Source organism: Lepisma saccharinum, chromosome 7 (genome assembly GCF_977018435.1).
Source record: "Lepisma saccharinum chromosome 7, izLepSacc3.1, whole genome shotgun sequence".
NCBI lineage: Eukaryota > Metazoa > Arthropoda > Insecta > Zygentoma > Lepismatidae > Lepisma > Lepisma saccharinum.
The window spans coordinates 94,357,743-94,385,721 of record NC_139235.1 but is presented as its reverse complement, the minus strand read 5'-3'; the positions used below and the strand labels follow the sequence as shown (position 1 = coordinate 94,385,721).

The 27,979-nt window shown below is 38.0% G+C and overlaps 2 protein-coding genes across 3 annotated transcripts; one reads left to right on the top strand and one right to left on the bottom strand.

Annotated features, from left to right (window-relative positions):
• On the bottom strand, window positions 1-26,578 carry LOC145990351 (3 beta-hydroxysteroid dehydrogenase/Delta 5-->4-isomerase type 2-like). 2 transcript variants are annotated; one of them, XM_083126046.1, is made up of 7 exons: window positions 26,479-26,578; window positions 15,372-15,457; window positions 13,571-13,678; window positions 13,002-13,166; window positions 10,187-10,432; window positions 1,301-1,459; window positions 1-638 (listed from the first exon to the last, which is right to left on the bottom strand). In XM_083126046.1, exons 2-7 carry the CDS (start codon window positions 15,409-15,411, stop codon window positions 214-216), a joined length of 1,143 nt encoding a protein of 380 aa, XP_082982172.1. In that variant the 5' UTR covers window positions 15,412-15,457; window positions 26,479-26,578; the 3' UTR covers window positions 1-213. The 2 variants fall into 2 exon arrangements, with proteins under 2 accessions (XP_082982172.1, XP_082982173.1); XM_083126047.1 differs by lacking the exon at window positions 26,479-26,578 and adding an exon at window positions 20,653-20,778.
• Window positions 16,418-16,759, top strand: LOC145990560 (uncharacterized). Its single transcript, XM_083126253.1, has one exon. The coding sequence runs from the start codon at window positions 16,418-16,420 to the stop codon at window positions 16,757-16,759; it is 342 nt and encodes a 113-aa protein (XP_082982379.1).
• Window positions 26,579-27,979: the final 1,401 nt, after the last annotated feature.

Sequence of the window (27,979 nt, the reverse complement as noted above, 5' to 3'; positions counted from 1 at the left end):
AAATTTTAAAATCCTTTATTTCAACTTTAGATTATTCAATACAGAATGTTAGTGTTGGAACATCTTAAATATCAACCCTCACATATATTATTCATGTTAATGTAGGATCATGTTGCCTACAAGGCTTCGATGCAGTTAAACCAAGAGCTTCATCCATCTGCCTATAAACCTATCAGTAAAAAAGGAGGTACTTGAAAGTTCTTCACATCATCTTCACCTCATCTTCTTCCACTTTGCGATCTTCATTGTTTGATAGTACTTTATTGACCTCTTCACCGCCTCTTCTTCCGTCACAATAGGTTCATAGTCCAAATAGATGCAAGCTCTCGTTCTATTGTACACCAGGATGCTGCCTGAGTAACTCAGGAAGTCGCATGGTGCCATGGGGAGGTAGACTTTGAACATAGGGCTAACGATTTGAAAAACCAATTGCAAGATCCACATAATGATGAACACCAGGGGAACCCAGATGGGCCACTTGCTCACTGTGCATCCGTGGGCATCCGCAAACGGTTTCGTGAAGTCAAGAAGGTGAGTTGCCAAGGTGTCGTCGTTTATGAGGACTGGAAGACCGGATATGGTGTCAGGTTTCTCCCTCAGGGCGTTCTTAGCGCAGATGTGCGCCCATGCTGCGTTACCTGTGATCAAATTTGAGAATTATGAACTCTTTAACCGTATAACTACCATAGTGAACAGAAGCGAGTCTTGTGTGATTTTCTACGATACTTGTGTAGCACTGAGTGCTTACTTCACACACAATAACTGGAACACGCTGTATATAGGATGATTCTAAATTCACCGTTTATTTCAATAAATGAAGGCCTCTTTGAGGTTGTAAAAATAATTAATCTTATAGGAATAAATAATCATTTCTGAACTTAAAAACATAACCTGTTCTTGTATTATATTTTGGCCTCAGTGGTAGCGACCTCGCCTTGTAATCAAGGGATCCCGGGTTCGATACCCGGTGGAGGTACATAGTGGTTCGGATCCCACTTTAGACTGTAGGTCCAGTCCCGATTAGCCTTACTGTGCATAAAGTTGACTTAAAACACCAAATCAATCAATTGTATTACATTTTACACTAATTTCTTTATTCGATCCAACGCAGTGTTCCAATAATAACGGAACTTTATTCCTGTTATGAACAATAAAAAAGCAAGCTTTCAGTTTTTTGTAACTTGAAATGAAAGATGCCAATTTCTAGCAGGGGGCGATGCACAGTTCGACCCCCTGTCCCGACGCCCATGGTGTATGACGCAATTAAACATAGCTTTATTAAGTGTAGCGACTACCGTACCTGCATATGTAATTTGTTGTTTTCCTCTTGATCCCATAAAATTTAATAACCTGCCCCCACACAGTTGGCCCACTTGAAGGAGAGTCGGGAAGAAACTTTTATCTTCTTCTCCGTATAGTAACGTTGGTTCTAAGGCGATCGTTCTGAGCTCCCCACAGCCTGGAAGGAAGAGAGTACGTTTACACTTGCAGTCAGCACTGACGTTATTCCATCACTCCAAGAAAGTTACAAATATATCAAATATAAAATACAGGGTGAATCAAAAGTCAGGTTACATAAGAAGTTGAATGTCCAGTTTTCTGGTGCATGGATCGGTCCCGTTGAGTTGCCACCGCGGTCTCCAGACCTGTCATCTGCATTTTTTCCCCTTGGGGTCATTTAAAGGCGCTCGTCTCCTCAGTTAAGATACAGAACATCCAGCATATGAAGGAACGCATTGTGTAATGTGCAGACATGATTATGTCAGACGTTCTGAAAAGGTTCTGGAGAACTGGAACCGTAGCGTCCACAAATGCATTGATGTTCAAGGTGCACACGTTGAAAATATACCACTGATGTGCCGTAGACTATAAGTTTACGTCTATATGCGTAGTCTACACGTATTCTACGCGTAGATTACATTGGGTTATAGTTTACATAAACTACGTAGACAATCTAAAGAGCATTTTCAAGAGTTTCATGAAAGGAAAGTGACATTTTCAACTATATTGGTTCCTAACGAAATGAAAAGAATCCTATTTACAATAAAATTTCTCTTCTCTTCTATTATCAACTATGGAAGAAGATAAATAGTATGCAAAAAACAACAACAGATGGCAGTCGTGAGGCAAGAGCGTCCTTTTTCCCATAAAATACTAGCACAATTCCTATATTAGGTTTCTTCCTAGGAGAGAAATTGTTCGAATTTGGAAGAAAGGGTATAAAAAGTTCTCCCACACATCAGTAACTGATACGCAGTATAATTTTCTTTTAATTGCACGGCGACCTTTGCTAAATTATCACCTTTCGCCTACATAGATTACGTCATCTACGTGTATAAAATAGTCTACGTGTAGAATGTAGACTATCGTTGTTTACGCGTAGACGCACATCACTGAAATATACTATAAATCCCTATGTAACCCAACCTTTGACTCACCCTGTAGAATGTAGCGAATAGCTTCTGTGCATATAAGTTACCTTCGACTTCAAGCTACTGGCGCTTTTCTATGTTGATAAGCAACCATAACAATAAAGACACCAGACAATTCTTGGCCCAAATAAATTATAACAAAAATACAATAAATAGCAATCTCTAAGCTAACAAATACACTATATCAAAATACTAACTAGAAGCACATCCCCCAAGTCATAACTAAATACTGATATTATTAATATAAATCAATATAAGAAATACTAAAATATAAAGCTACATTAAATATAATTCCTTAACAACTATATATAAGACGAATAACATTTTATTACAAATAACGATTTCAACAGAAAAACATGACACTTTTACCTTGAAATTAATCTTATTAGCTCCTGACCTTTCGAGAAAAAAGAATATTAAATTAAAATGTAATTCTCCCTGATACAAAAGGTACGATTATTAATATCTCCTATAATAAAATTAAATACTTCAGACATTAATTCAATTCCAACACTATATTTCTTAATCATACAAACATGGAATCAATTTATACATTAAGACACCATGATTTCATGCATTTCATATACCACCTGAGACTGACTCAGTTCATATAATATTAATTAACAGTTTTCTTAACTAAATTAGCTAATTCACCGATGTGCAAATGTCAACTGGATCAGGAGAACTCTCATCATTTCATATTTATAATGTAATGTAGTTATTTTTACGCTATATACGTCAGATGTTTATAACCTAGCAAAATAATTCCTTTACTAACAGGTTGAAGATGTCAATAAATTTAAATTACTAATTTGTATACTAATAAATAAAATAGTTTGTAATTTACTATACATTTGAAGTCAAAACTAATTACTCTTCTTTTGTTACTGTCACAAAAACTCTCCCTCAGGGAAATATTTTGTAGAGCGGATTTTTGAGGTCAAGATTGTTTGTGGGGGGAAATCCCCTCCGTTTCCCATAGGATTTCGCACCCTGCCCGGACTTCATATTTGTAACTCGGGCTGTGACCGAAAGGTACAAAGAGCAGACTTCAGTTACAGCGCCTTGAATAACGTAGTGTGGAAAACGGCACTGTTCTGGGCTCTCTGGCTGGTTCCACTCGAATATGATACCGCTAGAGGCGCTGGTGTCGGCACAGCTGCATGGCATTCGTTCGCTTATAATGGAAGTAAATGGAGTTTTCGCTGCAACGTCTGATTCTTTTACATGAAGCATTTCTATGAATGTGTTAATTGCTATGATATTTGGTACAGTGGTGGCGAAGATATTAACGAACATTATATACAGTCGACCACGTCCTGTTATCGTCATACTTTCGTTAATAATACGGGAGAAAAAATACGCGTCGAATGCTCTTGGTAACTACATTTCTGTGTATGAATTAGGTTCATTATTATTATTATCATTATAATCATTTGTTTTAAGGATATACACACTGAAGCATTTGTATTTTTGGTCTCTTTTCTTCAGCTTTAAACTATTCACGGCAATGATGATGATGATGATTGCATAAAACAAGAGGAAACTCACAAAACGTTCTTAGTACCATCGACATGAGTGTATGGAAACTTTCAGATCAATGGGACAAGCGACACGGGATATTCACACTGATGTGACTAGTGACACAGACACTTCCAAGACTGTAAATTAGCATTCATTGCGCATGAGGGTCCAAACAGCAAACGACACGTTCATATGTCGTATTCGCGTGCTACTTGCTACTTCGATCTGAAAGCTCCTTAAAGGATGGGTGCTCAGACCGAAGCGACGCGCCACAGGGGGAGTTCCCAACTAAGTGACAAGCCACATGGTGCCTTCAGTCTATTAGCAAGCGTTTGCTGCTAATTGTGCGAACAGCAGATCTAGGCGACACGATAAACCGCATGTTACAACAACAGATCCAGGCGACACGATAAGCCACATGTGTCGCTTTGTCGCTTGCGTGTCGCTTTGTCGCTTATACTGGGCCCTTTTCCTCAACAGCTTGCAACGTGTTGCCGTGGTTTGTTGTTCGCGCATGCGCGATGCAATGAGTGTCTTGCTTTAGGGATATTGCTCACCAAAGCGACAAGCGGCACGTGACACTTATCGCTTGAGGATTTCACTAACCGAACGCTGGCGTGTTCTGCCAGTCATGCCACTACGATACGAAATGTTGCTCTTGATTGGCTCGTTTCCAAGTAACATGTGTCGCGTGTCGCTTCGGTATGAAAGTTGCCTTGGACAAAAGGATTCGTGTCGCTTTGGTGTGAAATCCCCGTATCGTTTGTCGCGTGTCGCTTTGATCTAAAATCTCCTTGAGGAAACTGTGAAGACAGAGCTTGTGTCCCTACGGTTCGAAAGGCTACATTGATTACGGACTGCTCGCTTCCAAGCGACACTTGTGGTTTGTCGCCTCGGTATGAAATATCTCTCATAGAAAAATAAAACTCTAGTACACAATCCAAGACCTGACGTCCGGAATCACTTTGCGATGTTTCTTCTTGTGTTACGCATGCTATTTATTTATTAATTTTATTTTGCTTTTCTTTCCAAATTAATGCCATTTCGTGACTGCAAATCACTCCACAAATATAACTGTTTCCATCAATTCACGTACGCTTTTCAAGACAAACAAATCTACACAATATATTCCAAAAACTAACTAAGCCGCATAACTTTCATAAGAAAATTAGCATTCGTGCTGATCGCACTGCCATCTATGTTTGTCATCCGTCTCGGGAACCAATTTCTTGGGTCGTTTTTCACACTACAGCCCCTATCACACGGAACTGGATTTCTAGTTAGAATTCCCTAGTTGGCGATGAACTGACTTTCTAGGTAGAAATCATGGCCGCCTGGCTGACTGCTTGACTGGTTTTGAGGAATAGGACATGTTCTAATTGCTACTAACTTCTTCGACTAGATTCTGTGGAACAGCCAATCAGAGCAAAGTTTGGCCATGTGAAGATATTCTGTGAGTTTGTAAAGTAGCCTTTTTTTGTCTGTGGCTTCCGAGTGCATACAGCACGAAAGGCATGTTTACAATTGAAAAAGCTAAAATATTCTTCCATACGTGTATAGTAAACGTTGTAAAGTATGTATTTTATCAGCGCCGTTCTTCTCTACCTAAAACCATTTAATGCGATGCGATATTCCTCTCGGTTGGATAGTTATCGTATCGTAAAAGTGAGAAGTGATACGTTGTTTACATCTCGCGCGGCCGCCATTATGGGAACGAAAGACTATCGACAAGTACGGTGCAACAAGTACCGTGTGAGGCGAAAACTAGCAAATGGATAGCCAGTCCAGCGTCAACTAGAGCATTCCAACTAGATATCCAGTTCCGTGTGATAGGGGCTTAAGTTATTCAAGGCGCTGCACTTGAGGTATAGTCTTGACGGAAGTGACGTCACATAGTGCAGTTCGGAAGCGCCAAGTACACGAGCAATCGATACCACAGCGTGCTACACGTTTCGAGACTTGATCACGCGATTTCTGCACTCGCTTTTCATTTGTTTGAATTCGCGGAAGTAGAAAGCCAGCAACACATATTAAATATACGTTATAGGCAAAATCGCCCGCAGGAGTTTTTCTCAGGGAGGCATAGAAATTTATTATTATTATTATTATTGCTATTATTATTATTTATATTGTTTTTGTTGTGGTGGTTATTATTACTACTACTACTACTACTACTAATGCTACTACTGTTTTCTTAAATTACATACATTTGTAATTTCCATATTTTGTTAATTTATTGTTGTACAATTTGCATAACGGTAAACTCAATATATTAATTCATGTAGAACAAAAAGCTGTTTTTTTTTATATATTTGGATAATTATCTATTGATTATAATCAATGTAAAATAGACTGTAGCTTAGATGTAACCCTAATCAAAACAAAAATAGGTAATAATAATAATAATAATAGTTGCTGTAGCTTACGGTCTGTAAGTCACAGAAAACAATACTTTTTGTTATAAAATATCACTACAATTTCACTATTCGAATTACATTAACTTTTTCCAGAAATCTCAGATGGGCAACTGCCCCCTGGCCGCTCCCTGCGGGCGCCCTTGGTTATAGGCCAGCAAGTTGTTGGTTGAAGTTCTTCTAATGTGTGCAAATACATTTGAAAAGACTATGTGATTTCTATGGTGAAAAGGAACGGTTTAAAACGAGGGGGAAAACAACGTGTCCTCAGTTTTGTCTATTGATCGTATGTGGCGCTGCAGTCGAAGTGCAATTCGAATGACTTTTACTTCCGGGTCTGCCTTGTTTCACTTCACTTCTGCAACCTTGTGTTCTGACGTCAGACGAGGAATGCCTACGAGGTTAGGTTAGACCTGTTAGGTTAGGTTACATTAGCATAAATACAATGAAAAATTATTATTTAGGTTTTTTTATTATTTTCTGATCCTTCTTATTTCTGCTTCCTTGAATATAAGCCTTTATCTATTTATATTTCTGTTAAGATTATTGTACGTCGCTATTCTGTATCTTCGGATAATTGTAACGATTATAATTAACGATTTAATGGATTCCTGACCATGATTTAAACCTGGGACATCTGACCAGAAAGCGATGAATCTATGTGAAATAATTGTGTAACATGGACCAACGGAAATTTTACTACTACTACTACTACTGCTGCTGCTGCTGCTGCTACTACTACCACTGCTAATAATAATACTACTACTAATAATTATTATTATTATTATTATTATTATTATATTTGTTTAGGTGAAAGGAAAGAATGGTCCAAAAAGGGAAATTCCGCCCTCAGATTGTGGCAACACTGGGCCCCAGTTGCTTTCAGTCGAATGGGGGTTATTCCTGAGTAAACAAAAAATGATCGATCAGACAATTCGATTATTGATGGCGGGGAAAGAACTTCCGGTTTGGCGAATTTTCCAATGTAAACAAGTGGAATACAGATCGTCACCGAGCTTATTTTCTTATAAAAGATCGGAAACAAAATGGATCATTTGAAATTTTTGAGTGATGTAGAGAAACAAAGGTACCTAGAAAAGATTGGCAATTTCCCGGATCTTTTGGATGCAGATATAAGGGACAATACTTATATTTTCCAAGGCAATGTTGATCTTCAACCAACAGTTTCGTTTTTGAAAAGACTTCTCCAGGTTGAAATGAAGCTTACATCAATTATAAACATTGAAATACTTCGATTACAACAGTAAAGGAAATAATAATAATTACTACGGTTAAAATTAATGTTAGGACACTAATAATATATACCTAATTAAATAAATTTTATTAAAATGTTATTATTGTTGTTGTTTATTATTATTATGCTATTCGATCCACAAGCCGAATGATTATCCATCCAGCACGACTATTTTCCATTAATACTTTTACATTTCATAGTTACTAAACTGAAATGCACAGTTATTGTATTTTGTTACTATCTTTTGCAAATGTCGTTCAAGAAAGGACTTTAGAAGTTAGAAAAAATACTGACAAAGTTTATATTGTGTGACTTCATCTAAAATGATAATTTTTCGAATTCTGAAAACTGTGGAACCATTTATTCTTTGAATTAAATGGTAGAATATGAAAAAATAACCTGGTACTTGTATTTTTCACTCATTTTTTCGATCTAATGCATTAATTACTCTGTTCGAATACTAGCCAAGTGAACTTTATTTCTGTTACTAACAATAAAAATAACAAACTTCCTGCTTTTTTGCAACTTGAAATGAAGGATGCCAATTTCCAGAGGCGGGATGAGGGGGTCGACTGACCTACTGACCCCCATGGAGAGAGCGCTTATCAACAACCAAAAGGCAAATGTGTTACAATGTATAATTATAACTAAGCTAAGCGTCAGGTCAACCTTGCAGCAGGTTTTAGCATATGTAGATCCAAACGTGCGCGCAAGAATATAGTTCCACTGAGACGGGTTCTATTCCGACACAACTGCATACTTGCAAGAAAACAGTTATTTAATTTGTAATATACAGACAAAATAATACATTGATTAGCAGGTATGGACTTAATTGGTTGCAATCACTGTGCAGACGAACTTAGAACCGCAGATTCGCCAACTCGAATCTGTATTGCGTTGAAGAGACATTCAAACTTTAGAGCGAGTCGAGCGAGACTGAATGCGTTGCAGAGCGCGTGAAATCGCTGATACCAGTGTTGCACATCCCACTATTTTAACCCTATGTTTATTGTAGAGCGGCGAGAATGGCTGAATCTCCTATTCAGCGCGCGGTTTTACCCGAATGTTATTTTGGGCTTCATCCGAAAGGAAATGTTCTTCAAAGTCAAGCAAGTTGTTTTAAATGCATAATCCTCCTTGCGGCAACAAGATCAAAGTAAAACAGGGCGTGAGGTGATTTGCCGTCAATGTGCACACGAATTGTATCACGGGTGTTGAATGATTTGCGGTTTGAGTTTAGCAAGAGGAAACGATTGTTTGTTGTTTGACGACAAAAGAATCTCCGCGGTATTAAAATATATCGCAGTGAGAAGAAACATGTTTATTATTTGGACGAGACGTCCTTCAACTCGGTGAGTGGGGGAAGGGGGAATAAACCATGGAAGGATACCACCATGCAAAACCACCGCCAGGGCTGAAGAAACCGACGATGAGGGGAAGGGGGAGGCTTATTGTTTCACCCACTGGCGGCAATGAAAGCTTTGTTGAAGGCGCATATTTACTTTTCAGCGCAAAGAAAGGGAAGGGTGATTATCAGCAACAAATAGACAGACCAAGATTTGAATCCTGGTTTAGTGAAGTGATTCATAAATTGAAACCAGAGTAATAGCGACAGACAATGCACCTGATTGTATATATCACCAATAACAAATCATGCTTTTTTGGTGGTACAACTTGAAGTGCGTGTGTCTTACAGTAACGGATGTATTGCGAACGAAGCAACCAAGTTTTTCATAAATCTATTTCTTTCTAAACCAAAAACAATAATTTGTCATTAAATTCAAGAGGGGCCTATCGTTGTTTACTTTTATCTTTGTTTATTTTTATTTTTGCGTGCTCGAAATATACACACATGCTCTCATGTTTAGAAGTTGTTTCGCTCTTATATTAATGACACATTTATTAAATAATATATGCGCAGAAAGTACTTTTAAAATGTTATGTTTCAGGAGACAAAGAGAAGCAAAAATACAATCCACTTGACATGCATGCGGGTTTTGATGTGTTGTGCGGTTGGCAATACTGTAGATTTTCTCAGTGTCTCCGATGTAAGCAGCTCGGCGGTTGAGGAAAGACTGGCACGGAAGATTCTGAGCTCAGTTCTCGCGCGGATTGATACATAAAACCTGCTGCAAGGTTAACCTGACGCTTGGCTTAGTTCCAACTTTTAAATGTAGTCAACACATGTGCGTTAGACAATTATAATTTTCGAAACACGTAAAATATTTTAATTTGATTTGATGAAGTGCCGACTGCAGAGCTTACTAACTCGTGTTTGCGTTAAATCTTTTCGCTTTCCTGCCTAAATCCACTGATTTTTCCGTATCGGGTCTGTCTGAAAACGATGCATAGATACCTGAGAACAATTGTTTGTTCCGTATCTCATGTTGAAACCAAAAGCCACACAAATATTGTCGCCTTCTCCGAAGACACTGCCTTTACACCTTTAAATTCAATGTTATTCTTTTCAAAACCGGAAGTGCAGTCCCTGCCAGTGCCAAGGAAGCACAGAAATTTAAACATCCGGTGAATAGCGCCCATAGAACAGAAGCCCAACTTACCGTTGGCGAGTTTAGTCTTGTCGGCGGCCAGGACTATCTGCTCCGCCCGGCACTTTGAAGGCACGGGACCACCCACGATGAGGTCCCCGGGGTTATCCGCTCGAGGGAACTTATGCTCGGTTTCGTACAGGCAGATGGACATGTTGAAGTGCTTCACGAACTGCCGAAAGGCGACCTGAGAGGAGCTGGTCTGCACCAACACGGGAACGTTTTCTTCACGGCAAAGCTCCACCACATTCTGTGTTCCTGAAAGCAAGCCGTAAAAATAATATTATAGCATTTTTATTGCAAGTGAAATAAAAACCTTAAAAGCACAATACAAATTGTAGGAAGACTGTATATAGCACACGTAAAGTGACAAGCTTACGATGTGTACAGTGCGGAATCATTTAAGACTGGTGGGGGGGGAGAAAGATCTTAATCTACAAGCTCCCCCCACAAACATACATATAAATTATACGATATACATATTTATAATGTTATTAAAAGTAAAAATAAATTATTAAATTCAAAATATATTATTATTAATTACACAAAAAGAAATGAATTTGATACTTTCACACACACACACACACACACACACACACACACACACACACACACACACACACACACACACACACACACACACACATATATATATATATATATATATATATATATATAGCAAACTACTTTCTATACTACCTGAGATGTTAATAACTTATGAATTCGTTGAAGTGGTTTTATTATGTGTAAGGTTTTTTTTAGTTTTTGCTTGATGTTAATATAAATCAATTAGATTTCATAGTTATTATTGTTTTGCATTCTTCTTTTACTTTTATTGATGTAGATTTGTTAATGATGTCTTGAGAGAGAAATGGCATTGAACACTGACAACTACACTAATTTGTGCATGTTTCGATATTATTCTTAATTCAGTAGATTTGAAATTAAAAGTAATTGCTTATCTTTTGTTTGTTGTATCAAAAACTCTGTTCCCTGGAAATTTTCGGTGGGGGGATTTTTGAGGCCAAGATTGTTGGTGGGGGAAATCCCCCCATCCCCCCAAGATTTCTCACCCTGTGTACAGTCAACGGCAAAGATAATGGTAGGCAAATTGTCCACCACTATTTTCATTACTTTTTAATTCTACACCCTGTGTTGTTTTAAGGAATGAAACTATGTTGGTTCGAAGCAGGCGTTGTTCTCTGCCTATTGACGTCATTATTTCAATTCATTGTCATCACATTGTGTAATACAGACCGAATGAAAATGGTGGTGAACAATTCGCCTACTGTTTCTTTCGCCGTTTGGTGTACAAACAATCGAGTCAGTCAGAGATCGTATCGTAATCATACATTCTCAACTATCTAGCAAACAGACACCATGTTTAATGAATCTTTTTTGCTTCTACTGTCGTGTACTTTTCACCGTTTCAGTTTGCGCTATCGCTTCTGGTACGCCCTGTATATGTGTGTATCATTTTTAAGATTTTTGTTTTAACTTTCTGGAAGGTCAAGATAGAAGGTGTCGTTTACGTGACCTCACGTGTGAGGAGAACTAATCACTTACTCTGACTGGCCAGGCTTTGAGAAGTCAGAAGTTTATCTACCGACTCTCAATGGCAACTTGTGATAGTGGGGATTGCGCTGTCTTCTGACCATATTCTGACGTATTCCAATCCTCAAATATTATCTTCAAGGACAAGTACTGGTATCTGCGCGTATCATCGAGGACGTCAATCTGCTTGACAAAGTGGTAACTGCCGTGCGTGATGATAAACCTAATCTATGTGTCGAAATAAACGCATCCAAAATTTCACATTCAAAAAGTATTTAAAGTTTAGGCGTTATATTAGATGAACATCTAAACTGGAATCTTCATGTCGAAGAAAGCCTAAGCAACACTCAAATCCTTCTATAAATATAACGAATAATTACCTCAAAACAGTTATTAAAATGACTTGTACAAACACTGATTCTGTCCCTTCTAGTAGTACATGGTACAAACTTGTCTGTTCGAAACAAAGTCAAAATTCAAAAAGTCCAAAATTCGTGATTACGCTACGTATATAACATTAAAAAATTCGATCATATCCTTCCAATCATAAACGAGAACAAAATTCTAAATGTGAACAGACGTCTTTTGTTTTATTCAGAAAGAATAATGTACATTAAGACAGTAACATCTACATAGTACTTCTTATTTCATCAAATTCATATAAAATAGAAAAAAGTCAGAGTTGTCGAAATCATTTCTGTAATATATATATATATATATATATATATATATATATATATATTAAAAAATCCAACAAATGTTTATTTAATTTGTATATTGGCTCAACAAAAATATCACAGAAAAATGACTGACTATACTTGTTGGAAAATGCAATAATAATTCGTGAAAATTAATTAAAAAATTCAGCAGAAGCCAACAGTGTAATAATGGGGAAATATATTTGTGAAGAAATGAATGAGAATCATTGTGTGATTTCGAATATCTAAATGTTTTTTGTTGTAGTTACTATTGTTATTATTAATCATAAAAATGTATATTTATCTCATCTTAAAAGATTGTATTTACATGTAAATATATTTCTTGTTTATATATGTATCCAGCCACGTATGTTACTCCTCACCCTCGAAAGCAAAAAAGAAAAAAAAAAATCCAGAAGGCAAAATTACAGTGTAATTGACATAAGTGTTGATAAGTTGGCAACACTGGTCACATCAAAATCGGGAGAAGATGAATCATTTGAGTTCGTAAATTCTGCTTATAAAAATATTTATGTAAAAATATTTAAATATATAAGACTTCTGTTAAATCTTACCTATTACATTAACTTCGTTCAGAGCGTCGTGATCAGCTGGAAACCTGTAGTCCATCATCGCGGCCGAATGGATGACGCAATCAACCCCTTTGAAAGCTTCTCGTATCGCCTCTTTTTTCCTAATATCGCCAACGTAGGATTTCATGGGTTTTCTGTCCTCGTAGTCTGTAAAATGAAAAAGTGTATTTGATATATTTTTACAAAATAATGAAAGTAGAGCGACGGATGCATAAAAAATGAATGGGGAGGTAGAAAGGGGGTGGGAATATTTTTTGTGGAACTCACATTTAATTCCCATGTAAATACTTTAAGAATGCATATATAAAAATAATTTATTGGCAGAAAACAATTCGATCATCCTCCATACAGTCCAGACTTAGCGCCAGAGATTTTTCAAGTGTTCTTAGATCTATTAGATCCTGCAGCCAAACGACCTAGACCATCGCGACTCCTGATGGAATGTATAGTATTAAAGAAAAAGAGGGACAATGGATAATTTTAATTAAGAATGTCCCTTATAATAAAGAAGCATTGTCATTAATATTCAGACAAACATAACTATTACTTACCTAATTTCTTAGCATAAGGCAGCAAATCTAACACTCGAATCTCCTTTGTCCTAGGATCTCTTTCTTGAAGCATTTTCACTATGTGCTGTCCCAGGAATCCGCTGCCACCTGGTGGATAAAGTATGAAACTCAGTATGGTCTTACAAACGAGCATCACATGTCGAAAATAGTTTGATCATTCAAAGTCAGAAACCACCAAAATATCACCTAAGACATATAAAAATGAAAATAATTATTTCGTATTACATAAATTATGTCATGCTGCCATGCTTCTTCATCATTTTCAATTCAACTTGAAAGTTCCAAATGAAAAACATGATAGAGGGACGGCTAGATTCCATGTCAAGTATTCTTTAAAATTCAACCGTGAAGTTTGTTTTTGTATAACTTTGTCAATCTTTGCGTTACAGTGCACTGTAAATGCAGTGGAAGGAATTGTAAGAGATATTTAACACTTGATAACATTAAACAAATCTACAGAATCTGCTTTTAGGTTATATTCTGTACACTGGACATCCTCCATGAAAATCCTGTCACAATATAGGTCAAAGAAAATCTGAAACAGGGTTGCCAAATTTAGTTATACTTTCTTATTCTAATTCTTCCCAAGCATTGAAAACTTTGCCTGTGAAGTTACATATATTTCGATCCAAATTACATAAAAATGTCGTGCGATTTTTTGGAGTAAATTTTTAGAGGACATTTTTTGAGTAAAAAGATGAACAAGTCACAGAGTTATTTTAGGAATAAGACAATAAAAACTATTAACTTTTGAAAATAAGTTTCGCTTACTGATACGTAGGACCTCAAAAGAAATGCCGTAAGATAATCAATAATAAAATTAATATTTAGACAGCTGTTATCTGTCAAATAATATCAAATGACTTCCTGCCTTCATAGTTTTTCTTCAGCATACCCCAGTGCCAATATTCACTGTTGGCATGTGTCCATGTACTTTCTAGTGAATGGACGAGTCAGTAAGGTCATAATTGATTGATTGATTGATTATGTTAGTATTTTCAGTCCACTTTATGTACAGTAAGGCTAATCGGGACTGGACATACAGTTTAAAGTGGGATCCGAACCACTATGTGCCTCCACCGAGTATCGAACCAGGGACCCCTTGATTACAAGGCAATGATGACGCTACCACTGCACCATCGGGGGCCCTCAATAAGGTCATAAGAAAGTTACAAAATAAAGTACAACGTATAAACAAAGAAAACTGCTTAAAGACACATAATTAAGATTCGAGTTGAGATATGGAGGGGGGGGGGACTCCTTGCTTTCTGACAAAGCTACCTTATGTCTTACAGAAAGTTCTAAATGTGCCGTTTATAACATTTGTAGTTTAGGCTCGTGGAGTTGCTCTTGTGTTGCTAATCGAAACGATGAGGATGCTTCGATGAAACTCACAAAAGAGCAACCATATCCGGGACGGGGCTCGAACCGGAGTCGTCCGGTGCCTCGTCAAGGCGTTATGTTTTGAGTTGGTGTTTTAAGTCCACTTTCTGCACAGTACTACACACTTTTGGTAATTGGGACTAGACCTACAGTTTAAAGTTGGGTCCGAACTACTATGTGCCTCCATCGGGTATCGAACCCGGGACCCCTTGATTGTGGCGACGACGTTACCATTGCGCCATCGGGGAGGTCAAAAAAGGCATTATGTTCACTGCCTGTTTTAGTACCTTCTCACGTGCCTATTCTCGTCACATTTTGCGCCTACTTGCATGCGTAATCCAATTTCAGCACTCAACTTATAAACCTAAAAAAATTAACAAAATCCAATCCAATTTACCAGTAACAAGCACGACTTCCGAAGCTTCTATTTCCGTCATTATTCCGTGATGATGTGTCAATTTAGTGACTCATGAAACTTTTAATCTGAAACAAAGAAAGTTATTGATTAGAATCACTTGTATGACTAGGAGGACATAGCCTATAGGCACTACAAATGGGAGGGACACGTGCCCCCGTGTTCTTCCAGCAAATCCGAAAATAGTTCTATGGTTAATACCAATTGCTTGCATGGTTTTTGGCACCATACACATAGATATATGTTTTTTATAGAAAGGCCTTATCTAGCAAATGGCTCTGTAAAATATATGAACAGTTTCATTAAAGCAAATAAAAAATATATGTAAACATACATTTTTATTTATTTATTGTAGATTAGGCACACACAGGAGATGTACTACGTAGAAATTTTCAGCGAAAAATGCAGGCTCGACCAGGACTCGAACCCGGGTCTCTGGCATACCGTGCCATAGCGATAGCGAAAAATCAGGGGAGACCAGGTCGGCTCGGTAGGTCAGTGGTTTACAACGCCAGGGGGTTCCGGGTTCGAGTCCCGGGTAAGGCATGGGTATTTTTGTTTGTCTGTCCTGAGAAAAATCGAGAATATAGTCCAATTGATATGAGTGAAAGTCGTGTGAATATATATATATATATAAAGTGGTTAGAGCAATGGCACGGTATGCCAAAGACCCGGGTTCGAGTCCTCATCGAGCCTTCATTTTTAGACGAAAATTTCTACGTAATACATTTTTCTGTTTCTGATCCTGTAACTACAGTGCTCAAAAAAAGTTTTGCATATAATGATTGCATGCGGTTTGAGTCGCGATATTCCCAAAAGGTATACAATGCTCATTATGTGAGCAATGCCCGAGACAGAAACCGACATAATGCCCCAAGTGAGTTTGATATTCAGCAGATAGAGGGCAGTAGTTGCCACATGATCCCTGAGTAAATTTGAAAGCAGCCCGATGGGAGGCATTGTCCGTGTCTTATCCGCACTTGTGAGTTGGAAACTGCACAGAGAGTGGGTGGAAAACGAAGGGCAACATGCCTCGAGCAACCGTTTCTGCTACGGACCGGATGCGAATTGTAACGTTGCTGCAAGAGGGATATGGCCAAGTAGACGTCGATGCCCGTGTTGGAGTGAGCCAAAGTGATGTCTCTCGAGTGTGGAAGAAGTTCAGGGAGACACAATCAGTTGCTAATCGACCAAGGACAGGGCGGCCACGCAAAACAACACGCAGGGAAGATCGGTACGTGGTGATTTCGGCACGTCGTAGACCCATTGCAACTGCTTCCAGTTTGTGCCAAGATTTGCGGATAGCCTCAGGAGCGAATGTTTCCAATCAGACAGTGCGGAATCGACTTCATGAGGAAGGATTGACGTGAAGAAGACTCATACCCAAGTTTCCTCTTAATCCACACCATAAGAGAGACCGTGTAAGGTGGGCAACAATGCACAGTGAATGGAGTCAGGAACAGTGGGAGGACACGCTCTTTACAGACGAGGTCACCATCAGTTTGCACCCGTTAAGTAAAAGCATAAGGGTTTGGAGACGATCAGATGAGAGATTGAACGAGCCCTTCATCCAGGAACGTCACCAACAGCAGGGGGGCTCCATCATGTTTTGGGGTGGAATCATGTTTGGTCGACGTACGCCCCAAATTCCTCTCCAGGGTCACCTGACCGGTCTGATGTACAGAAACGCTATTCTCGAACCCGTGGTAGCAGGTTTCTCCACAACTGTGGGGGATGGCTTCACGCTGGTGGTTGATAACGCTCGACCACATCGAGTCAGAATGGTTCAAAAGTTCCTTGATGTGCATGGCATTCGACACATGGTGTGGCCGGCGTATTCACCAGACATGAACTATGTGGAACATGCATGGGAACACCTGAAGCCAACAATTGTCAGCCGCGAAAATCCTCCTGTGAACAAGGTGCAATTGCGGGATGCTGCCATTCAAGAGTGGGACAGTCTTCCTCAGGAGAAGTTGAATGATCTTATCCTTAGCATGCCCCGTCGTGTTAAAGCATGCCTTCGGGCTGGAGGTGGCTAAACACGGTACTGACTGTTGATCCCAAGCATGCCTGCGATCCGTAGGTACACGGCATTGCACTGCCTTCTTTTGTGTTGCGCATCCCACATTTTCAATCTTGTTCTTGTGGTATGATTCTGGTATGATTTTGTTTCAACTGCATGGCTGCACTGTTTTCTTTCTGTTTGTATGTCTCCCCTGTACTCTTAAATATGATTCCATGAATCTAATACGTACAATAAAATGATCACAAACCCTGAATATGTAAAACTTTTTTTGAGCACTGTACTATGGAAATGTTGTTGAGTTTGTTAATGAAACTAATAATAATTTCAGTAACTTTTCTTCCAGTGAAAATAAAACACTCTGGATGTACTCTATAATTGTAACTTAAAATATTAACTTAGATATTTTTATAGCCTTGGTACCTGAATTTTGGAGATTTTTATTTATTTATTTATTTATTTCGTTATTATTTAACATGGCGAAGTTAAGGCTGTGGAGCCTTTTCTTCCACTTGATCATCTTTACAAAAAAATTGAATGTGAAATAATTAAAATATTGAAAAAGAAAGAAGGAAAAAATATATAAAAATTACAGAGAAGTAAAAAATACAAAGAAAAGATATATATATATAAGAATGGTAATCTAACCTATAGATACGGGCACACACACTCACACTCCCACATACATATTTTTGCCCTTACACAATACACACGTACAAGCAAATACATAACACTACACTTACTTAAGCACAGTCCAACATTGCACGTACTTAAACACAGTTCAAAACGGTATACTTTGACGATAATTCATCTTAACTATTACGTTAAATCGTTTTTGTGCCTTACGTCCTTCTATCATTTTCTGCACACGCCACATTATTAGGGAAATCAAACATTTAATTTTCATTATACCTAGGTATAATATGTGTAACTTTAACAATTTTTTGAAAGTCACAATTGAGGAAGAGACATGAATTTCAGATGCCAACTTGTTCCAAAGGCGTGCTGAGGTAACAGTAAAAGAATTTGCATAAATGTTGGATTTTTCAATGATAGTTCGAAAAATATCAGATATTGACACTATTTATGGTTTAACATGATTAGAATTTTGTATATTTTTCTACACAAAAATTTTGCTATTCTTGCCCATAAAATTATTGAATTTTAAATAAAGAGAAATCCTTCTTTCGTATGAGCTTCACACCATCAGTACATATATTATATTTCCTTTATTTTCCTATCTTAGAACCTAATAATCACCATTAAATGATTACGAGATTAATGTACTTTCACCAAAAGTGTTTATGATATCTACAAAATCCTTATGTACAGTGGGATCCATGAGTATTACCGTGCAAATTGTCCATCACCATGTTCGTGCACTTTATGTGACATAATAAGTTCTTCAAGAATTAAAAGAAAACCCAAAATAAGCTGTTGACAACTTCTTCACCAGCATACATAAAAAACCATCGCTCAAAAACACACAGGACGTAAGGAAAAAGTAATAAAAATAGTCATGGACAATTTGCACGGTAATACTCATGGATCCCACTGTACATTATTCTATAAATTATTTATTTAGAGTGATTTAAATCAGTGATTTAAAAAAAATCACCTGATTTAAATCGCGTAGGAATACAGTGCTTGTGATAAAGCCATACAACTCCACGTAGCTGCTATATGGAAGTTGTGGGATCTTAAATTATGATCTGTACAGCTAGGACCTATATATTCATGGACAAAAAGCACAACTAATACATAGGAATGGCATTATTTTGGAAAAAATAAAGTGCTCCCCTGTGCTTTGCACCACGCCATGAAGGCGTATAGAGGGTGTGAAATTAGGGATCCACACTCTCTTGATCACGGCCGAAGGTGGGGGTGATGTGATCAGCACCATGCCCCTCGCTGCCTTTACCCCCCAGATTTCCTCCAGGTACCCATTTTAGACGACGCTGGGTGGGCACCGGAGCCGCTTGAATAGGTGGAAAAAATCCCGGTTCGCCCCCGCCGGGATCGAACCCGGGTCTCTCGCATGGTAGTCAGACGCCATAACAACTTTTTTATATAAAGGATTAATCCTAAGCGGTAGTATCCGCCGTTTTCACCTTTTTGTCAATATTTCACACACTCATAATATTCTCTATATTCTCATTTAGACAAACACAAACATCCATGTCCGTACCGGGATTCGAACCCGGGACCTCAGGCATTAACGACCGCGACTCAGTCATTTGGGGTGCAAAAAATTATATAAATATTAATTTAACTTCTAATTTTACATTGGAGCTTTAAAAAATATTCTTGTGCGTGTAACTGTAGCCATGAAAAGTACATGGGCAGTGACAACGCCAGATAATAATGGGGGTAGAATATTTTCTGGGGAACACTTACGTTTTATATCCGTATAAATACTATACACAATTAAATATTTGTGTCAAAAGAGCATTTATTTCTCATTTTTTCTTGACTTCAATTTTCTCACTCTTTCTCGCACGCCCCTATCTTCTCTGCACATATAGCTCTACAGTCACGGACAGTTCTGAGTTGTAACGACAGCATTGACACCAAGGTATTAGCACACTATGGCCAGCATTTTGCAGACTACCGAGGTTCTGGTCACATCCAGTATAATCCTTTGTGGAACTTGTGTCCTGTCCATGTCCGTTTGTAGCTAATTGTCGTTTTATCGACTTCATCTTATCACCATTAATCTTTAATTTCGCGATTAGTTAAGAAGAAAAGCGAATTAAAACAAAACAATCGATCAAACAAACAGTCTAGGGGCTCGTTAAAATCCAAAAGTTTTCGTAATTGTACAGTGCGATCCATGGATATTCCCATGCAAATTGTCCATCACCATGTTCGTGCACTTTATTTGACCCAATAAGAGCTTCTAGAATTAACAGAAAACTCAAAACAAGCTGTTGACAACTTCTGCACCAGTACACATAAAAATCGATCCTTTAAAAACACACAGGATGCAAGATAAAGATTAGTGAAAATAGTCATGGACAATTTGCCGAGCAATAATAGTGGATCACATTGTACAAGCTCTAAAAGGCTGACAAAAACTGGTGTAACTAATACTCACATTTTTAAAAACACATTGTTTGGGACGTTTTTATCAGTGTTTCACATTATTTGTAATTGTTTGTACGTCATAGTAACATTTTGTAACTAAATATACGTAAAATTAATGTTACGCATTTAGATCAGCTCATACATACTCACAAAATCTGTTACCTCACAGTTGGCACATATCTTGAACTTCCTGTCGATTGCTAATGCAAAATAAGGTTATCAAAGATATCGATCACATGATTTGCGCGTTCATTTATCAACACTTTTTCTCCTCGTTTGCTGATTAAACATAAGCTACACTTTCCAATGCTGCCAGTTCTTACAGTTTGGGTGGTTGGTATTTTCTTGTTCCTGTTACGAGGTAGAAATGTTTACTCCCTTTGATCAACTTGCCCACGAGTAAGGTCAGCTACTTTCTCATGATCGCTTCCTATGTCTTTAAATAGATGGAAGCGTGAAATTGTTTAGTTTGTAAAGCAAACAAAGCAAGTTGTTATCGCAAGCGGTACAAGAATTTCTGGTTGACGTTGCACAACGCCACCTACCTCAATGAAACCTCTACGACCCATCTGTCAACATGTGAGGGATAACATAGAGGATGTCCTCTCGATTATCAGGAACTAGTACAGTGGGATCCATGGGTATTACCGAGCAAATTGTCCATCAACATGTTCGTGCACTTTATTTGACCCAATAAGAGCTTCAAGAATTAAAGGAAAACTCAAAACAAGCTGTTGACAACTTCTGCACCAGCATATATACAAATCCATCGCTTAAATACATATAGGATGGAAGAAAAAAAATTATGAAAACAGTCATGGACAATTTGGATGATAATACTCATGGATCCCACTGTACAAGTCCAGTTCCAAGAGAACTTTGCACTTTTCACTGTGTTGAGGCTGTCAAAGTGCAAAGTATCGATATCTTGTGTTAGCGCATTGAACTTGACAGTTCTTTCATTGTTTGAAGTATAGAGTGAAAACTGAGAACTCTGATAAACACAGGTCGAACTGTTTCTTTTCAATAAATGTATCGAATTGTTGATTCAATCTTTTTAATTTTAATGTCACTTTTCGTGTCCGATTTGGTAAGGATTTCATTGACTAGCGGCTGTCCTCTGACAACGTCTGCGACACTGCAATGAACCAGTAGCGGATTAAAGACTCTCTCTTGGGCTGCGAGAGAGATATAACAAAAGAGATATGAAAGCTATAGCGAAGAAGAGAAAAGTAATAAATGAGCAGAGGGAAATGAGATAGAAAAAGAAAGAGAGAGAGAGGGAGAGAGAGAAGTAGGTAGGAAAAAGAGGAAGGAAATTAAGACAAAGAGAGGAAGTAAGAAGAAGAAAGTAAGAAAATGATACAGAAACAGGGCAAGAACAAAACAGAAAGAAAATAAAAGGAGGGACAAGAAACAACAAGAAAAAGAGATAAAAGAGGACACAGAGGAAGTGAAGGACAAGAGAGAGGTAGAAAGATAGAAAGAAAGAGAAAAGAGACTTTGTAGCCATGACAATCGAAGCAGCACCCACTTAAAATATTTCATCCAACCTTGAGCCCTGAAGAATGGCCTCAGTGACGGCGCCAGAGGTGAGGTAGGGAAGTGGACGCCCCCACGCTCGACCAGTCCACCCCCAAGCAAACAAGATAACTAAATAAAATACATAAATACTATTTTATTCCAAGTATACGTTGTGTAGAGTATTTAGTGAATAATTAAATATATCCTCCAAGAATACAATCCCGCTCTTTTCTTTCCTGGTGCCGTAACTATGCATCCTTGTAGGGTAATCGCATCCTAAGGGGGGAGGGGAGAAGTGATTGCCATTTAGTCTTGCATAATTGACGATATCCTTCCACCACCTCCAATCCACAGATGAAGAAAACAAGTGACTATTCGCTGTGGGAAATTCAAATCTATTTAAAGAATCATCTGGAAGAAATATCATGAATTTTGATTTTTTCATTCTTTCCCCACCTCTGATGTTACAGCAATGAAGTAGGGAGGTGTAAGGGGTGGCCCTTCCATGTAGTACACCCAAATGTCAACCTCACTTCCACATAGTAAACCCTGGACTGCATTTTGCAGACTAACGAGGCTCTGGTGTCTGAACCTATGGGCAGTATAATCTTCGTAGGACTGTGTGTGTGGTTGTCCTTGTTTGTGCTGAGTGCCCCTATACAGGCTCAGCATTTAACCCAAGTAAAAAAATGTTAGTCTCCGACATTACAGTTGTGTTATTAGTTATATTTTACATAAGGTAAGGGCTTGTCCTTGCCTCCCCCCAGTTTTGGAACAAAATCGCTGCCACTGCTTCACACACATATCTTTCCCAGCAGGATAAGTCTTACGGTTGACGTAGGGGTTTATGCAGAATAATTTATCTGGTGGTGGTGGTGGAGCTCGCATTTAGGGGAGTGCAAACGAAATTGAGAGCCAAAATAACGCATAAAAATTCATAAATTGGGTATTTTAGTACATTTTAACGGGGTGTTAGGGAAATTTGGAGTGGGGTGTTATGGACGTGTGAAAAACACTAAAAAAAACGCCCGCTCGGAAAGATATCTGTACCATGAACAAATTTGCATTTGAAAATCTGATTGGAATAGCTATGCTCGTTTAAAATATAACTATTATATTATGAAAGACAAAATTATGCCTGGCAAGAATGAACATTTTCTTGTGTTACCAAAATCCATGGCCGTCCGCAGGATTTTTTCCAGGGAGGGGCAAGGAAGGTATTTTATTCCAGGGGGGCAAACGAAGGCAAATTGTCACCAAAAATAGTGTTGTTCCATAAAAAACATTGCTTTAATTTGAATTTATGGTGTTCATGCAATAATTAACACATATTATTGTGCCTAAAATGAAATTATATGTGTGAAATTTTTGGTTAACTTTCATTTTCCAAGGGGGGCCACGCCCCCCCCCTTTCCGGACGCCCATGCCAAGATCACTTATGGGTATATTGGGAGATCCCTAACACCCCAACGCTCCATTAATTCATACCCTGGTCATAATAATAACACGTACAGTACAGTCAGGATAATATTGCCTTTGTAAGGGGTTTATTGAAATTGGTTGAAATTCTTACAACTACCACACATGCCAAAAAAACAACCTTGCACTGCAATTGGTTACTTGATTTTTACCATTACCTGGTTTGTCTGACAAATACGACTATAAATTATATACACTTGGTGTATACACACATGTGTGGATATATATTCACCCAATATGGCCTAGTAAATATTTTGTTCTTTTACATCGAAAATTGTAAAGAAAGGACCACAATGCTATTTTTATAGGTAGATAAGTATATTGATACACTTATATTTCCCAGAAAACAGGGAAAGACATGTTTAGGGTAAATGAAATTATTATATATAATTTTCTTCAGTAATTTTTATTATTATTTATTGAAATGTGAAAATTTGCTGACATAGCGCTGAAGATTTTGCATCGATTCACATTGAGATTTCAAGTTTTAAAAAACCGTTGGAGGCCTCGCATTCTAATCTCGCCCAGGGCCTCGCGATATGTTGCTACGCCACTACTTGCTGTAAAATGATTCCCTTAGTGTTTACTTCACAAATATCGGTTACCACAAAGATAAAAGTCACTCTCGTCTACATGTAAGTATTGTAACCTCCACACGTCACTTTCTATCAGTTGTCGATCCAGTAGAGAAAGCAAATGTTTTTTGGTCACATTTCAACCACGGTGCTCTTGTGGTTGCTATGTGGAAAGTTAGAAGAAACGGAAGCTCTCGCACATTAATATGAACATGTCCTCCCTAAAAACGAATGGCGATCTTCAAATATTATTCTTATTTTAGGTAATTTAAATGTCTATCTAGTAGAGCCGATGCGATCAGGGGTTCAAATCCTGGGCAAGACATGGATTTTTGTATTGATTGATTGAATTAAACGTTTTGGGTGCGTCAGCTATTTTGCATCTTCTATGTATACAGGGAAATATCCCCTTATCTAAAATTCTGACGAAAAAAGTTAAAATAAGTGATGTAAAAAGCCCCTTGGGAAAAAATAAAAGTGCAAGGTTGTAAAAAGACCTGCACAAAACAAGCACAACACATTTAAAAGTCAGAATGTATAAAAAGCTTCCTCACAGACGGTGGAAGAGACCAGCTCTTCTCAAAAGTCTAAAAACATTTGTTAAAACACTGTTTTCATCGCCCAACAGGGATGACAAACAGCTGGGAAGATTAACAGTCTGTGTGAGGATAGCAAAGTCGGCACATTCAATAAGAATATGCCGAACACTTAAAACAACATTACAAACACAACACATCGGAGGGTCAAGCCCTTGAGGGTGGCTACTCTAGGACCATGATAAAAGTCAATTATAATTCCCGGTTTTCAAGGAGAACTTTCCAAAAATTCAAGCAGATGTTTTCTATATTTGAACCTTACGTATTACCGCCTCTCACCATCCACACACAAATATCTTAATAATATAAAGGGTCTATGTGATTCCAACATCCAAAAATTATAATTCAATTAAACGGTATACGTAATATAATTAAAATATTTAATTTAAGGTGCTGAGTTTCTATTTACAATCAGAGGCACAACCTCGAATTTTTGTCTGAGCGGGTTGGGAGAAAGTGCCAGGATAAACGTACTAATACTAATAATAATCATAATAGTGTTAATAATAATATTATTATAGCATTATTATTATTATTATTATTATTGATTTGTTTTATTTTACTTCGCTTCTTGTGCCACGTTTGGCTAATTTGCGAAGATGGGGATGAGTGATATGATGAAATTGATGACTGGACAGTCACAAACATCCATGCCCAAGCCAGGATTCGAACCCGCCGGGACCAACATTGTTGTTGTTATTATTATTAGTAGTAGTAGTATCAAAGACGTTATTATCATCGTAAATTATGCAAAAAGGGGGTAGAAGTTGGTGCTAAAGCATTTGTGTTCGAACAAACTATTTCAATTATGTTTTCTCCACACGGCACAGTAGTTCGGATCCCACTTCAAACTGTAGGTCCAGTCCCGATTAGCCTTTCTGTGCATAAAGTGGACTTAAAACCACAAATCAATCAATCAATTTTACAACATTTTTCATTAAAATAGTTCGGCGCCCAGGGCCGACTCCCGCCGCCTCCTAGCTATGGTTATAAACTTGATAAGACTAAGAAAAGCAGGAATTGATAGCGAAGGGAGCAAGAAAATTTTACGAAAATAATTTTTATTTGCATAAAATGTGAATAGGATTTGGATTAGATAAAGTTGTAATTTTTCACGTCTACGGAGAAAAAATCAAGTAGAATTCGCGCATAATTCCCGGAATTCCCGGTGAGTAGCCACCCACTGACCTACCGTTAGACGGCTGTGTCCAATAATTTTTGTATTTGGTGACAGAAGTAGAGAGGAATTTTATTAAATATGTAATATTACGAGTGTCAGGTGGCAGAGCACCCCCAGGTTGAATCTCGATCGCATAATAAAGAACCTATAATTATTATACTAATAAAAAAGGTAAAGTGTTCCCCTGTGCTTAGCACCACGCCATGAAGGCGTATAGGGGGTGTGGGGGTAACGCTCCACACTTTCTTGATCCGGTCGTGAGTGGGGGTGATGTGATCAGCATCACGCCCCTGACCGCCTTTACCCCCCAGGGTTTCCCCCGGGTACCCATGTTATTCGACGCTGGGTGGGCGCCGGAGCCGCTTCCATCGTTAGAAAAGTTCCCGGATTTGAACCGGCCGGGGATCGAACCCGGGACCTTTAGCATGGTAGTCAGACGTGTTACCGACTGAGCCACCGCATCAAACTAAATGCAAAATACTGTAAAAATTGTAATAATATTCTTCAGGAAATAATGATATCTGCGCGACAATACCCCGCCTTCTACGTATCCACCTTGTCATGATCCAATCTTGTAATATTTCACGAAGTTACAAAAATCCAGTTGGTAAATCATACTTACATTACACAGCAACGTTGCAAGCCGCTGTACTTCGATATCAACTGCAATTCACCAGCAGCAAAATGTCAACTGAAAAAACGACACGTTTGTTGAAAGCACGTAATCGCGGTATGACCTCAGTTATCGAATAAACAAGATGTGCAAGGTCATAAAAGCTGACGAATATTTGAGCTTTTCGAACAAAAAAACAATGAGAGTCATGTGAGTGATAGCTTCTGACACGCTATCATGAAAAAAAAATCGGAATAAGCAACAAAATGTAATATGTAAATAAGTTAGCAGCAATGTGTTTCCTTAATCAACACTGTCGTCATTCTCATATCCTTCGATGTAGACTGCCTTCGTCGCACGAGGGGGTTCCCAGTTCATACAAGGCAATGTACTGATAAGTGACGTCAATCGGCGGACGTTTCTTCCTGTAGCAAATGAAGGTCTACTTGCGCAAGACTGCTTAGATTCGTATTTGAATTCCTAAGGCCCGCTTTACACCAAAGCATTAATCTTAGCATTTTTATTAACATTTACGCCGTGACCAAAATGCTACCTTGCAAAGTTAGAAGTTGTATGTCATTTCTCAAGGATAGGATCCGTCCTATTCCGTAGTATTTCTCGTAGCATAACCAATCAGAAGCGAGCTCTAGGTCACGAGTGCAGTTGTAATGGCGGCCGCGTGAGATGTAAACAATGTATCACTTCACATTTTTAAAAGCCGATAACTATTCAACCGAGAGGAATAACGTTTCGTATTCAATGCCTTTATGTACAAAAGAATGGCACTGCTTAAATACATACTTTATAGTGTTTACTGTACACGTATGAAAGAATATTATAGTTTTTTTCAAATGTAAACACTGTGAAATCATCATAGATAATGTAACTCTATGTGCCTTTCTTGCTGTATATATTATACATTGTAATCGCAAAAACTAACCGAAATGATCCATGAAATGCTCTGGTGAGAAAGTACAATCTGCCATAAGATTTTTTGAAATGGCCCAAATTGTTGAAAGTATGTATAAGGGTATGTATGCGCATGTACGTACGTATGTATGTATGTAGACCCCTACGTTGACAGGAATAAGCTGTCCATCACTCTGCCACGCCCATTCCATTCGCAATTCTGTGCTTGTTTCAATCTTATATATATATATATATATACTGGGTGATTTTTTTAACCTGAATCGTTTGAATATCTTGAAAAAAAATCATCCTACAAAAAAATGTTTTAAATAAAAAGTTTATAGTTTGGAGGGGGAAGTTTAGTGGTGCAACAAAAGAACACCCCCTCACCCTCTTGTAGTGGGGGCGGGGGGCAACTTTAAAATTTCAAATAGAAACCCCTATTTTTTATTACAGATTCGGATTTTATGGAAAAAAATACATAAGTTTTGTCTGAAACATTTTTTTCGATTCGTGATAGATGGCGCTATAATCGACAAATTTTCATGAGCTGACATGAGGATCATGGGCCACAGCAGCTAACACATTAATTTCATTTTCT